The 16,095-nt window shown below is 37.3% G+C and overlaps 1 protein-coding gene across 1 annotated transcript in view; it reads left to right on the forward strand.

The window, feature by feature from the left end:
- Positions 1-4,155: 4,155 nt before the first annotated feature.
- The window catches only part of COL28A1 (collagen type XXVIII alpha 1 chain), a 34,274-nt gene continuing 22,334 nt past the window's right edge, over positions 4,156-16,095 (forward strand). Inside the window, exons 1-12 of the mRNA XM_018072475.2 lie at positions 4,156-4,312; positions 5,096-5,664; positions 7,314-7,334; positions 8,792-8,851; positions 10,048-10,101; positions 10,387-10,431; positions 11,265-11,291; positions 11,576-11,620; positions 12,218-12,262; positions 12,924-12,977; positions 13,769-13,837; positions 14,477-14,545. Of these exons, the coding sequence (XP_017927964.2) occupies positions 4,156-4,312; positions 5,096-5,664; positions 7,314-7,334; positions 8,792-8,851; positions 10,048-10,101; positions 10,387-10,431; positions 11,265-11,291; positions 11,576-11,620; positions 12,218-12,262; positions 12,924-12,977; positions 13,769-13,837; positions 14,477-14,545 (1,215 nt within the window). The remainder of the gene's footprint in view (positions 4,313-5,095; positions 5,665-7,313; positions 7,335-8,791; positions 8,852-10,047; positions 10,102-10,386; positions 10,432-11,264; positions 11,292-11,575; positions 11,621-12,217; positions 12,263-12,923; positions 12,978-13,768; positions 13,838-14,476; positions 14,546-16,095) is intronic.

Genomic DNA, 16,095 nt, shown 5'->3' on the forward strand with positions numbered 1-16,095 from the left:
ATTCTAGTGACATGATATCATGCTAGAAGAGACTAGTTAATCCATCTTAAGAGAAATTACTCAAGGCTTCTCAATGATATACTGAATTTTGCTGAACAGTCGATGAAGAGGTCACAGTTGAGCCAGACGAGGCTGTAGGAGAGATACTCATATACAGAGGGGAGGGACAGACAAAGAGAGCACCAGGAAAGAAGTTTGGAACAGTCAGGCTTGCTGCTACTTCTGGCCATTGGGAAGTGATAGTGAGGGCTGTTGCTGACTCAAGAGGTCATGCTACACCACAGCAACTGGCATCTAAGCCCCAGTTCTTCACTCAGTGTCCCTTCAAAGTGACCTTGCAACCTCATGTAGCTCTGAAGCTGTCACCACCTATGTAATGGTAATGGCACTGACAAAGGGGTGTAAATATCACCTTTGTTTCCTTTCTTAGTAGTGCTTAAACACACTCACTTGCAAAGAGATCTTGCAGATCTTTCTTCAGGATACCTCTCCTCATGACTCTAAAATGATAAGGAATTCCCTTTGACTGAGTATAGCCTATTTAGATGTGGTTTTAAACAGCTCTCATATACCCCTTTATTCTTTGAAAAGAACACTAGATCTGATTTCTCTGACTGAAATACTGAGATCAGACAGCTGAGAACTCTTGGATTTCAAACAGTGATGGAAAAAATGCAAAGATCTGAATATGCAGCAACATCTGTGACCTCAGCTTCAGTTGGGGCAACTGTAACATAGCCTTTATATTCATTTCAGTCTTTGATTCCTGCAAAGATTACCAGTCTTAATGCCAACTACTGTCATGTTGGAAGCATATATGAGCTAGGGTAGCTGGGCCCAACTTAGTTAAGTAAGTACAGAAACCTGTAGTGTCATCTCCCAGGGACAGCAAAGATACTTAAGTATGTTTAAATATTAGTTGAATGGAAATGTAAATTGTGTGCTGAAGTATACAATGTCTAGATTCCTTAAAATAAAATACTTTTTTTACTCCTTTACAAAAAAAATTGAATTCCAGCAGTAAATTTATAACATTTAAACTACAGCATGAATGTTCCTAACCATACCTTCTAAGGCATCTATTCTACGTTAAAAATACAGTGTAAAGCCATTAAAATATTAAATAAGCACTTGGTAAAGTTTGCTGTAAATGAGGCAAGAAAGTTTGCTGTTATTTTTAAGAGTTATCTCAGATGCATCAATGCATATATATTTTACATTGGTATCATCTAGGTTTTGATAAACTGTCACTATAAGAACAGTGCAGTTATTGAGAACATCACAACTTCAGAGGACTGCAAGTCTAGAAGTGTGCTGTGTGTTATGTCACATACTTGGAATTCTGGATAGAATAACATCATGTATCCCACGCAAACAGGTATAAAAATGTGGAGGCCTCACTAAACTTTTAAAGTTGCACCTGGCCAAGAAAAAAAAAAGAGAAAAATTTGTCCTGAAGGTAAGCATTACTCATTAATAAGAGGAAATATCCTGAAGCCAAGATCTTGCTACTAAACATACAAGAATAGTTACTTAATTACAAAATTATTTGCCAGCTATGTTTTAAGGTAGGAATTAGGAGTGAAAATGAAAGAATGACAATGTTTTGCTTTTTGGAGGCATACAATCCCAGCCATAGATAACATGCTTTTTCTTGCTGAAATTAGATTTTTTTTTCCTCGGTAAGATTTAGGGGCTATGGGAGATTTATTATACCTATTTCAGTTAAACACCATATTATTTGTATTCCCCAAAGGGCAAGAAATTGCCTTTTCATTCCTTGTCTTAATCAAAATCTTAATATGACAGTGTAAGGACAGAAAAATAAAAGTGGTTCAACAGAATAAACATCAATTCTTTCCAGCCTTGAAGGAAGATTCTTTCTTAGCTGTAACTATAGCACAAGTAGCTGTAGCTGAGCTAGTTTCAGCTTAGGTAAGGATCAGCAGTCATACAATATGTAGAGTTGCATTCAGCCATCCTAGTTCACCAATTTAGCACTAATTACTAGCAAAGATGGAAAATAGAAAACAGGGTTAGAACCACAGCAAATGGCTTCAGCATCCAGCTGCATTGTCCTACCAGTCCCTCTCACCTATCTAAATTGGAACCAACGCTGTATCCTTTCCCCACACTCCCCTCAGCTACCTTGGCTGTGACTGTGATAAGTGGGCTGAGCTGGTGGACACTTAAGATGGAAAGGACAGCAGTTAGCACTGGGTCCTCTTCGTGTGCCTGTAGATGAAAAATGATGAGTCCACAAGAAAAGAAAAAAGGCATTTGTGTGAAAAAGAGCTACTTGTTTAATATATTAATTCATTATGTAAAGCTTTCTGAGGATATTTGAAGAATTAGGTGACAAGATGCAACTACTGGTAAAAGAGATAGTCTTCCAGATCCTTAGCCACTCAGCTTAAGTTTTGAAGGCATCATACTATGTGTCAGTCTTTGTTCCCTATTACAGTCTTCGAAAGGACAGATGTGACAGACAAACCTGGAGAAACTGTAGTCTGAAACTGGATTTCAGACTGGTCTGCCTTTTTTGACCATCTCATGCTGGGCAATTTCACCAGGAACTGAAATTTCAATTTGCTAAGTCCATGGGACAGTAAATATCTTTTTGCTACAGCAGTTAGCAGGAATCCCTCATTATGAGGATATTCATTCAGGTTTGAAAGGGATCCTACAGACACAAACTGCTAAGATGATGTTGAAAACATGATGCCCAGTACGAAAAGCTGCCTTGCCAAGACATGGCAGATGTGCAGAGGTATGAGGGTGAAAGGTGTGTGGTAGTTATGGGAGAGGAGAATGAACAGAACTGCATTGGTGTGTAGGGAAGTGTGTTAGGGTGAGAATAGTCCTCTTCTGTACATGTTCCTGTGGAAATGGCTGTGGGAGAATAAACCTCGGATGCATATGCAAAGCCTGGGGAGGAGGAGAGGAGTGGGTGGGTGCAGAGAAGGGGGATCCACGATTACTCTTCTTTGCCTTTCTCCTTGCCTTTGTCTGCTGGTCCCTCCTGATATATGACACCGATTCTCACAGGAGCTTGCAGCCCAACTTCTCCCTCCTTTCCTCACAGAGCATCCAGCAAGGGGAGGGCACCGCAGCTGCCAGCGAGCCCAGGTCAGCATCCTGCATCTCTGCAGAGCCATTTGCTTAGGAACATTGAGGTAAGGACTCTCATCCTTTCTGTGTCTGTGGGCGAAAGAATTCCTGCCCTAAACTATCAGGAGCCAAAGAAATCCTGCAGACATGGCTGTGTTAGTAATTTATGTGAGAAGCTCAATCCTGGCAGGTTCATTCTTGCTGCTGAGCTGCCCTTTGGGTATGCACTGTGGCTACCTGGGGGGAGTTTGCAGGGAGGTGACAGTGAAACCGAAGTGGGGCAGGACTGACTTGTCAGTCCCTGAGCAGACTGTGAGCTGCTCCAGGTGTCTCTGTGAGACCAGGACAAACAGCTCTGGTCCCTGCAGAAGGAAGAAGTCCTAGCAATAGGCAGCTGTGGAGCCTGGGCTCAGCACTCTGGGACGCCATGTCCCCAGGGATGCACAGCAGGTACATTCATGCCTTTACAGATCCTCAGGCCATGACTGTTCCTCTGTAGGACTGGTGAGGCCAGGGGGGCTGTGATAGCAAGGAGACATATGCATGACCCTCAGTTGTTAAGTAAAGAGAACAGGGAAAAACTCAGCTTTGCCTTTGTACCTCCTTCTCTCCACGTTTTTCCTCTAGAAAAAGCAGGTTTATAAAAAACACCCCTGTGAATTACAGTTTGTGTTTATAGTGCATCCACATGGGTACAGCCACAACTAAGGTTTCTGAGAACTTCTAGTTGTACAAACACCACCAGGCAGTGAGAGAGAACTGAAGTGTGTTTGTAAAATGTCTATCTCCAGTTTGTTGAGTGCCAGAACTATATGCACTATGCTTGAAAATCACTCCAGTATGTCTGTTTATTATTTATTACATGCTTTTGAGAAGATTTCACCCAAAGAAATTAAAATCAGCTTGTTCTTAGGGACTATAGTTTAAAATACAGACTACTAAGCAACCTGTTGAATCAAAATTTAATAATGTTTTATTGTCCTTGTACTGCTGTACTTCTGTATTATTATTTGTGTTGTTTAGGAAACAGAAACCAAACAAATGATGTTTCTCAGATTCTCCTGGCTTTTGTGGATACTTGAACACCATGAGACTTTAGCAGAAAATCTCAGGGAAGAAAGAAGATATGGACTGAAAAGATCAAAACCTGAACACATTATGTCAAATACTGTAAAGAAATATCCCAGCCCAAGTGATCAAGGTGAATATTGTAATTTTAAAACTGGTGTGGGGTCTTTTACCCTGATTTATTTGCATTCTGTGCTATATGGCTAATTTGCCATCTATGGTACTGTTCATAATCAGCCAGGTTTGCCTCATCCTACATTTGCACATGCCTTATTTTTGCACTTCTTTCTTTTTACTCCCATCTTTTCCCTCCCCTTTTGTGTACTTCAGAAAAGGAGATCACTTCTGTGTTTTTTATGATATGGCCGATAGCCTCTTACTGTCACAAGAATAATAATAGCCATAGAACTGTATTTTTATAGAAGTAATGTCATCAGTCATTCAGAAAAGTAATGTGCTACAGATCCTGCTTTTGGAAATTTTTATGTCACTGAATGTGAGTGTCAGTACCAGGGACAAAATCCAGCTCTGTCAAAGCACATTCCAGTGTCTTATTCAGTAAGTATCATTTTCCTGTATACAACTCCCACCTTCCCAGTCCTCATGCTGGTAGGATATTCAATGAAATACCAGGCAAGAGGACAGAATGAAAGTCAAAAACCACTACAATATTCCTCATTTCATAATTCATGACATCAACTCACCTTCAGTTTTTTATTCCTTGGGGCATCTGTTCTGGAGCAAATTCCTCAGCCTCTATATGCTCTGTTTTCATGAAGGGCTCACACTTGTGATCACGGATATTGTCAAAACTTTCTATAATTGCACTCCCACTTTAGAAACCTAAAATACATGTAAGGGTAGATGACATTTAGTATGAAGTCACTCCACTCACCTACATACCTATTTATTCTAGATGAAGACTGCATTCTGGAAATTTCTTTTTTACTGGACAGCTCTGAAAATGCTAAGGACTATAATCATGAACAGCAGAAAAAATTTGTACTGCAAACAGTAGACAGAATGAAAAGACTACAGCTTAGTTCTGGACGTACCCTTAGCTGGAGAATGGCCTTACTTCAGTACAGCAGCACTGTTTCCATAGAGCAAACCTTTCATGACTGGAAAGGTCCTGAAGCATTCAAATCCCACATTGCTCCCATCACCTACATAGGTCATGGCACCTACACAACTTATGCTATAACTAATCTTACACAACTCTACATGACTGAAGGCACTTCAGGTAGTGTGAAAGTAGCCGTGCTTTTCACCGATGGAGTGGACCATCCAAGAAACCCAGATATTTTTGCAGCTACAGCTGATGCTAAACACCACGGAATTATATTTTTCATAATGGGAATGACCAGAATGGCTGAGGAAATTAGCAATGCTGCCAAGCTCCGGCTCCTGGCCAGTGTCCCAGCATCCAGGTTTGTTTTCAACCTCCAAGAGAAAGAAACTGTGGAGAAGGTTCTCAAAGAAATGGTATGTATTAGAAAGAAATTGAAATAGTTTTAGGAACATATGTAAAAATTTTCTTATTTCCAATATTTTGAAATGTTTATGCTATTCAAGAAACCTGTACTTTTTACATGTTAAAGTGGCCCACTTAATAAGATCACTGTGCCAAAGCACAGGTTTTGTTTCTCTCCCCACCATTCAGACCTTGTCAGCCAAAATACTTGATTTTGGAAACTGAATTAGATTTAAAGAGAGCTGTTGTGACATTATTTTTATCTCTGTTTTCCTCCTAAGCAAGGTATTTCAAACCTCCTTTCTTAAAAAAAGCAGTCAAGTTTTTTTACATCCTGGGGCTTTCTTCTGTAGTAAGTAGGAAAATGACACTGCCTTTTGTATCAGAAAAAGATACAACTCTCACAGAAGCGAAAATAAATTTGTAGACCATGGAGATAGCTCAATTTAGATAAAATCTGAACTTGGTGATAGCCATCTTTAAATTTCCATGGAAAACCTACCACATAATGAAGAGGAGATAAGCAAATTGAGATTGAAGTTTTGTTTGTATGCCTTTCTTCTCTATTTAGACTTCATTTATAAAAGCCATTTTCTGCCAAGTATGGAAAACAGAGCCATAGTCTAGCCAATAACCCTGGTGCCACAAGCAGTGGATGGAGTCCTGTTCTGAGCATGCACAGAGATATAAACTAGAAATATGAATAACACCCAGGAGACTCCTGCAGTGAAACGGACCCCTAAGTGCTCTCACAGAGGCCTAGAGCAGGCAGCTAAGCTGGTTTTCCTGCCTGCCTGCCCTTCACTTTGACAGCCTGTGCCTTTGCATTGGTTTCACTGCACATCACCCTTCCCATCCTCTCTGGTACTACCACTGCTTTCTGTGTCACAGCAACCACCTCTCAAGTGAATAAACACATTTTATGTTACCTCTTCCAAACAGGCAGGCATCCTCAGGTGCCTTCTTTTGAGAAGTTTGGTTTAAATAATGGCTTTGTCAGAATTACATGGGCATGCATGAGAATTTTTGAGACCTGTATTCCATTGCTGCATATCAACACATTTATGTTCTCTCAAGAGACTACATTAGTTGTGAAAAGTTGGAGGACTGGGTGTTTCTCTGGAGATCTTCTAAAAAATAACAGCTAACCCAATGATGATAACTAATGTGATCACTGTCAAAGTCAAATCTTTTCTAAGGTGTTCTTACTGTTCTCATGTTGTGTGCACCTAAGAGTATCAATGGAAGAGCTGCTGATTTTCTCAAGTGTAGAGTACATATCCTCCACTCCTACGAGAGAACTGCTGCTATTTGGCACTTTGGAAACAATGTAGTTTGTGAGTGCACTGTTCCCATATACCTAGCTAACCTGTTTATCACTGTAATTTTAGTAAATTATGGCTGGACAAAGAGAGTCAGTGATTTCAGTCAACAATTTATAACAAGAATTTAAAATATTGAAATTATTTTTTAGAATGAAGAGATTGCTAGAATGTTTCCCAGAAATTAAAGTTTAATTAATGTTAGTCATTATGTAATCGAATAATTTAATTAACTAGTTGCTGAAGCAATTTGTTTTCACATCTTTCAGTGTACTTTCTGTAAAGCTGGATTATGACTCTAAGTTTCTAATGTTGTTTTCAATATCTGTCTTTTACAGAAAGATCTGTCTGAGGAAGGGGTAAGTACTTTTTCTCTTCCCATACAGAACTACTGCTTAATATAGATATTCACAATTATATGGTAACATAATTCAAGAAAAGTGATAGCTCAGGAAGTTCGTTAAGTACTGAGTCTAATGGGATTGCCTTCAAGTTAAATGTTTTTGTATTTGCAGGACAGAACTTTAATTTGCTACCCTAATGTAATTTACTAATGTATTTACTAATCACTAATTTACACATTACCGATGTAATTTGCTATCCTAATGAATTTTCCAAGTTAAAAAAGAACGATATGTTAGTATTCAGGTTAACATCTTGGCATTTCATCTAACAGACTCAGTGGAAAAGAAAACATGAGACACAGCTGAATGTAGTGTACTTCTAGCCCTTAATCCTCTTCCTATGTAATAGAGTTTAAAATAGGAGAACTCAAAGCTCCACCACTGCATTTTACCAGTTTGTCCACACTGTGTCACCCTGACTGCAGGCTTTAGTAGGTCTGGCTGGCATTTTGAGGGGAATAAAGTTAGCTTTCCTTTTAAAGATGCTAGTGCTATTTAAGGTACAGTTATCTCAGACAAAAACTCTTCTCATGAGCGGCTCAAGCAAACTGCTAAATATTATGAGTGTTCTCTTGAAACATTTTATTTTTCACTCATTTCCTCTGACACCTTAATTTTTCTCTGTCAGTGACATTCAATGTTAGCCTTGGAAAGCATATTGTTTGGGATATTCAGACAAGAATTATATTTAAACCCTTCACTTCTAGACATCTCCAAGATGAGTGGAGGCTTAATAAATAACTAAACCAAAAATAAAAACAACATTCTTTATCTCTCCTTCCAAAATAACTCCAGTATCTGTAATAATTCTGTATTATGTAATGCTTTTTAAATTTCAGAAATATCTTAAAAATCACAGGAATACATGACTGGGACACATGATGGTAGAGATGACAGAAAAGAAAGAAAGATTATAAAATGTTATAATGAATTGCATTAACTAAATAAAAGTATACATCCATACATGTATATGTTTATATATATATGTATTTGTTTATAGAGCTAAACTATGATCTATTCTACGTATAGTGGAGTTAAACAGAAAAGGAATGTAAGATGTTTTCTTACCCCATTGTCTTGGCTATCTCTACAGTACTTAGTAATCAAAACAAATCAAAACAGACACAGATTACTTATGAACTGACCTTGTGAAGACTTTGGAGGTAAAGCCATTATTGAAATGACTGAAATTTCAGGAATGGGAATGATACAAATTTTTGGATGGAATGTAGGAGGCCACAGTCTGGATGAGTGTTCACTGACAATTAAAAGATTTCTGTAAAACATGTAAATATAATTTCTGGTCATTACTGGTGTACTCAGACTAGCCATACAGTAACTTAAGGGAGATGCCCGTGTGTTTTCTATCTCTTCTGTTAAAATATGGTGATTTCTACTATTTTCATTCAAAGTGTCCCCAGGTTGCCACATGTAACTGTGAGAAGGGAGAAAGAGGCCTTCCTGGCCCTGCTGTAAGTAGCTGTCATTTCTCAAATAACTGATATAGAGTATAAATCAAGATTTACTAATTGTTGGAATTTTTAAAAGAAATTATGTGAACCCAAATCCTGAGAAAGCAAAAGTTCAAGGTTCAATATGTAGTCCTCCATAGTTAAATTGCATGGAAATGTCACGCTAGTAGGAAATGTCACACTAGTAGGAAATGTAGAGAGAGACCTGAGAATGCCATGGGACACTCCCTCTGAGAAAAGAACAGTGTGGTGTGGTGAGGCTCTGCTTTTAGCCACAGCAGTATAAGAGGCAGAAAGGAACGACTTTCCTGTGTGGAACAATAACTCACCTGTTGCAATCAGACAAGAGCAGCTGGATCTAACGAGCCCCAAATCAAACATTAATATCCAAAAAGTTCTCTGAAAGCAAGAGAGAGAGCCATTAAGTGAATGGCAACTGAGACAAGAGACTTGTAAAAAGGGTAAGATGGGCTAGATTTCTTTCAGAATAGTCTTACAAATAGAACCCCTAAGCAAATCTAGGGGATTGCTTCATACAAGGTTTAGTGACCTAAACTGCAGGGTTTGTATCTCAAAAATAACTGAGTGATCTGATATTATATCCCTAACATTGAACTAAAGCACCAGAGTACCTTACAGCCCTTGCTCAAGGTGAAGGGACAGTGTCAGAGTTTGAAAAGAACCCTAGATTTGCCCACCCTCATCCTTTTCACCTGAACATCCTGTACATACATAAACAGAAATACATACTGGTTTTATGCTGCAGAGTAAAGCACATTTAAATTGCAAATGTAGCCTCTACTATGTGTAAACAGTAGTTTTGTTTGGGTTATTATTTGCTTTCTTTAGTTGGAGAGTGCAGGTACCTCTTACACAGAAGCATACAGCTCAAAGGGTTCAGAAGAAAACAAAACACCCACTTAGCAAGCTGGGTAGCTACAAAAACATCTAATCCCCTTTTTTCTTCAGAGGAGATCTGAACAATTTTTGTTTACAACAAAGACAAAAGAGAAAAATGGCTGCCTGTTGAGTTGGTCCTGCTGTTCCCAGAAATTCAATTTCAAGGTTATGGTAAATACAGAGATTTTTAAAAATCTATTGGAAGCAAATATCCTAAATACAAAAAAATAGCATATATATTGTAAAACAAAATTATTTTACCAACATATATTATAAGAATCTTATTTTGTTTCCAGGGTAAAAAGGGTCGCACTGGGGACGACGGAGCTCCAGGCCTGAAAGGAGCAAAGGTGATTTTTCAGATTTAGGAGAAAGATTTGGTCCTTTATTAATATGGAAAGATTATCCTAACATTGCCTATGTCCTTTCCACCTGTGAATTTCTTAAACTTCATTTACCCCCTTTTGCTGTTGTAAAGATGAGTATTCTTTACAAATTAAAAGCTTATATCTAACACATAAAAGCTGGTGTGCTCTCTCTATTGCATCTCTGTAGATATTGAGATATCTACTCAGACAATCAGGACAATCCTGATTTCCCTTATTTCACTGATCTTAATTTTGGATTGTTCATAGGGGGAGCCAGGTCTTAATGGAATCCCAGGACGAGATGGAATAGAGGTAAAAAAGTTTTTTTCCCTTATTCTCCAATGAGCAGTGCAATAAACAGTGTTCCTTTAAGGCAAAACACCACTTTTGTTTTGTTTTGTTTTGTTTTGTTTAATTATAACAGCAAATTTCAATTCTGGTTTACGAACTGAAGATTCATTAACACAAGAAGAACTGAAAACATTCTCATTGTTTAATGAAAAGTAATAATTTCTTCTTGTAAGTGTGATTTAGAAAATACTCTCTGATAATCCATAGTCCCTCCTAAAAAGCGTGAAATGCTCTGATACATTAATTTAAGAACATTACAGAAATCGACTCTCTGCCTGCATCATTCTGGGTTAAATTTCTCATTTGGCAAATAAAGATATATAACAGCAATGTGTATAATAGCAATGAAAAAGTTGAATGAAATATGCATAGGAACTAACTGTAGGACCAGTCTCTTAGTGCTTAATACAGAAGTCATTCACATATGAATCACTCTGCTTTGTTTTCTAATTTACTCAGTATATCCTTTTTAATTGGTGATTTTTTTCTTGCTTTCTTATTTTATCGTGTTTCTTACTAAGACGGAAATATGAGCTCTACTTGATCTGCTTTTACATCACTAAAATCCCAGTCAAAAATGACTCTTTCATAAGATTTGTTCACTCATACAACAGCCTCTACCAGGACCAGCAAGCGCAGTGCTTCAAATCATATTGCCGTGCTTATCGGAGATCATCTTTTCTACTTGAAATGCTGTTTTTCCGGAGAGAGTAGAATGTTAATGGAGCCAATACTCACACTCTTACATTTAGATTATATATTTTCACAACCTGCTTTGCTTTATTTTTTTTCAGGGGAAATCTGGATATAAAGGAGAGAAGGTACTTCTTTTAGTCAGATCTTATACTTACATATTTGATGTTATAATTATTTATTATGTATAGTGCCATATTTCCTATAAATACTAGTAATGAACAATAACATCATCTTAGCAGCTGCTGCACAAGCTGTAATAGAAGATGGGACTCTTCCTCAATGAAATTAAAACACAATTGCTATAATATGTCATGAATAGAATAACAGCTAGGTTTTCAACTAAAGCACCCAGAGAATGAGGATGATATGCCAATATACCTCATAAATATTTATTCCTATTCCTTTCCAGGGTGAAAGAGGTGAATGTGGAATCCCAGGAATAAAAGGAGACAGAGTAAGTAGCCACAAAGTTGTTATGCTTTCAGAAAACACAGTTAAATCACAGAACAACTACAATTCTCTGAATAACAATCATGGTGAGAGATTTAAGGCATATATGAATTCTAAGGCTGAGGGAAATTAACAGCTGACAGTTTTAAAATATGAAGTGAGCAAGGACACCATTTTCAGTAACCTCCTCAGCTCTTCCTACATTTTCATGTTTATAACAATGGTAAAACTCTACTTTAACAGAGGCAGAAGGCTTGAAGTAGTAAGCAAAAGGAAAGAGAGCTAATAATGCAATTAATGTTTCAAACTTCAGTCTTTTCAATGTATAATTGCTGTAAATATTTTAAATGAAACAACCAGAGTTTAATCCTGGATTACCAGTCCTTGATAATAAACTCTGTTCATTTTTACTCTCTATTTTGATTACCAGTCCATTTAAAAAATATTTAATACTTTCTGGCTACTGAGCTTCTCTTAAATTTAGTTTTTATTTTAATGTAAAGATATCTAAATAAGATAGCTTAGTAAAAAGTTATCTAAAAGTGGTTTTGATGAAATCTATATATACATAAATATATCATTTTTTTCACTTATCTTTTAGGGTCCTGAAGGTCCAGTAGGCCAAAGAGGAATAAGAGGCCTACAGGTAAAAAAAACCCTACAAACATTTACACAGACAAAAACCTCTCCAAACAAACAAAAAAAGAAACTATTCCTAGTTCTCTGAATTCAAAGCTCTGAAATAATACCATACCACAAATGTCATGGAATCTTTGAGTTGCTGAGTTCAAGGCACCCAAAATCTATATTCTTAAATAGCAAAATTAACAAGAATTTGGAAAAGCAGTCTAGATAAATAAATCATCCTTATAATTCATGGTCTCAAAGATTACAGCAAATACAGTTCCATAAAAAACAAAATCACTCATTTCCTGTTTAGTGCCTTAACTATTTCACTATCTCAAGAAGTACACAGAAACTCATTTGTCTCTTGTCATCCCAAAACTCTTGGACTGAAGGCCACGAAGCTTAGCCCATCATAGGTGTTTCAGTAAATCTTGACTGTAGATTACCTTTAACTGTATTCAAATAAAGGGAGAGCCAAATCCTCTCCCTTGATTACCAGACCCAGCTCCAACTGAGCTGAGTACTCAATCTATACAGGCATCAGAAAGCAAAGCTTCAGTTCTGAAATGTCTGAAATTCTTATTATCATGCAGAGTACAGCAAATTACAGATTGGTTTTTCAAGATGCCATTGTTATGAAAGCATGAAAAATCTCATTAAAACCACTCCTGTTTTAACAGGGTCCACAAGGACAACCTGGAGATCAAGGGCCTGAAGGCCTGCAAGGATCAAAGGCAAGAACGGCATTATTTCTTCTCTTTATTAATGCTAAAAGGTATTAATATAGCCTCATAACAGTAATGATTTTATCTTTATACTCTATACCCTTCTTGTAGTAGATGGAATTTAATGTGACACGGATAGCAAATCAGATATTTTTTGTATTCTACAAGGTTCCTAAGAAAGGTATTAATTTGCTCTTTGAATTGAATTCAGGTCTAAATCACACTCCAAACCACACTTATGAACAGTTAAAATATGCTGGCATCACAGAATATTACTCAGCATTGCATTTCTTCAGATTTTAAATTAATAAGTTTTTTTTCCCTAAATGCCAAACAGGAATTCTGTTTGGCATCTCAAATCAAGTTTTCCCTTGAAACTGTACATTCTCAAGAAGAATTCTGTAGCTAAAAAGGAATATTTTTGTAGAGAAAAACTTGAAAATAAGTATATAAAAGACATCATTTGTTATGTCTCTTGATGTCATCTTTGCACCATATGTAGAGCACCTGCTGGTCAACAGTGGTGCGTAGAACAGTTGGGGGTCAAAACTTTTATATCCCACATGAAATGAAATTTTTACCTTTTATTTAATCTGTTATCACTTTGAATAGGGTAAATTATGCTCTTAATCAAGGGAATTTTGAAGCATTGAAAGCACTGAACAGATGAAGTACTGTGGAATAGAATTCCCATGGGCTGAAATTCAGGATACACAAAAGTTAACCCACAAACTGAGTTAAACTGATTCTCCTGGACACCAATTTGTAAGCAGAATTGTTTCTTTTCCATTCTTTGAAAGGGTGAAAGAGGTCTCCCTGGGCCACCTGGCTTGCCTGGAGAGACTGGAATAGGACTGCCAGGCCCAAAGGTACAAGCATCTCTCATCTTCTGTATTGCATGTACTGTGGGATAAGAACAAAGATCAAGAGAGCTGAGATAACAGACTTGGTGATACATGAGAAGCTTCAAATCCCTAAATGCTGTTTTTGTGGTACTGGAAAGGTGTTTTGTATGTTGATCAAAACTGTTTGGAACAAAAGAAGTAAATTTTAAGTATGTATTTTAAAGGACTTTTTTACAGTAGCTGTTATGCTTGACATAACTCAATCCAAGCAGAGTATGGCTGAGTAAAAACACATTCATAGTCTTAAACAGAAGTTATTCTGTGCAAAACAGGCTTGTTGGTCTAGATGGCTGGCATAGAGAGAACAAAAACTCTATGATAGAAATACTGATTTCTTGACTGGGAATATGATGGGAATAATTAACTGTTTAGATTCAACATTGTCTTTTCTTAAATGCATAGAAATGTATGCTGTGAAACTACACCAGTTCAATGTCTATTCGGCCTTGCATGTTGGATGATTATGAGGACACTCAGATTTTCTCTGCCATTCCTGTATTCTACTACATTTAGTATTTCAAGCACAGAATGCCTGATGAGTTATATGCTGCACACATAAAAGTACCTAAATCAAGCATATTCAAAATACGTCTTTGTTTGAAGGGTGACACCGGTTTGACAGGAAGACCAGGCCCCATTGGGCCACCTGGAGTTGGTGAGCCAGGATTTATGGTATGTCTGTCTTTTATTTGGTGAGAAGGAAGCAGGACAGAAAGGGAAAATTCTCTATGCTTCCCTGTAAAAATGTGTGTTAAATGATACCATCTCTTTCCCTTCTTCCACTGTTTCTCACTGTCATACATACTACATTGTCTGACTGTCATTTCCCACAATAACCTGGAAATGTTTCCAATTTATTAACTTTTCTAATTATCTTTGCTTCCAAAGCAGCTATGAAAAAACCAACATCTTATGCAAAATCACATAAATACTTTAAAAAATCTGTCGCCTGACAGATTCAAATCCCTAAGTGATAACTTCAAAGTTGACTGCTTTTCAGTACCACTAGAACGTTAACACCAGCATGGCTTTCAGGGGGAGAACTTCAGAATTTATAGTAGGTTTGGCTCTGAAGTCTCTTCCCTCTTTTCCTCCCGTTCCTCCTGCTGGTAGTTGTAAACTCAACCTCTTTGTGGTAATTCAGAAAATCAGAGCATAAATTTTATGGTCTTTTTTTTCTAAATGGCAAGCAGCACGTTTTACTGATTTAAATACAGTTCAGCATTTTCCATCACCTGGATGAAAGACTTCTAATGCAACCAGGAGGGAAAGTTTGTCCAGTTTTTTTCACAAGTAGCTTTTCCCCAGTGACAAGGAAAGATCTGTAATAATAATTTCAAAAGAGGTGCTCCCGTGAAAAAGAGAAAGATTGTTTGGTAGCTGAACTGACTGATCTCAACCCTGCTGAAAATACACTACTGGAGAGGAGCAAGTTCTTGCTGAAGAGCCCAAGGAAAAGAGTAGTATGAATCAGGCCAGTGGTGACAGTCAAAGTGCTTGCAAAGTCTCTTCAATAACACCACAGAGCAAAGAACCACTTCTTGGGGGAAGAGGTGCCTGTGATGTGAATCTTTGCTAACCACAAAAGCTGTACTGCTATAACAAAAGATTGATTTTTTAAAAAAATATCCTAAGGATGTTTCTTTAATTTACTTTAAAATTTATTTGCTTCAGAAGAAGTTTCTCTTATGGCTGAATGCAGTGTAATTATCTTTACCTAAGAACTAGGAATAATTCTAAAGCTCTGTGCAGAAGTGTATTTAGGCTATGCAAAGCCAAATCTACCAGCATTCTGTGGTGTGTGTGTCACCTCAAGGAATAAATCAGAGAAAAAAACACACAAAACCCAGATGCTGGAAAACACAGTGAAGCAGGCTAAATATGCACAGATTTTGGACTTGCATTTAGTGAAATGTTTTGGTTGTCTTATTTGTTCCTTGTGCCCTTCCAGATCTGCTTTCAAAAAGAGAAGGGCATGCTATTACTCTCTCTGCCAATTACAATCAAATAACTCTACACCCTTGTCTCCCTCAGCACTATTCTGGGCTTTAATCTGGTTCTCCATCTCTCATGATTATACTGATGCATTAATAAGGATTAGTAAGAATTTCTAAAACAGAAGTTTAGGGAGTGAAGATTCAAAAGTACAAGGAATAGAAATTTCAGCTACATAACCTGTGATTCATTGGTAACCAGAAAAATATTGTTATTGCTGCAGGCCT

Source organism: Manacus vitellinus, unplaced genomic scaffold, assembly GCF_001715985.3.
Source record: "Manacus vitellinus isolate BGI_N305 unplaced genomic scaffold, ASM171598v3 scaffold_22_pilon, whole genome shotgun sequence".
NCBI lineage: Eukaryota > Metazoa > Chordata > Aves > Passeriformes > Pipridae > Manacus > Manacus vitellinus.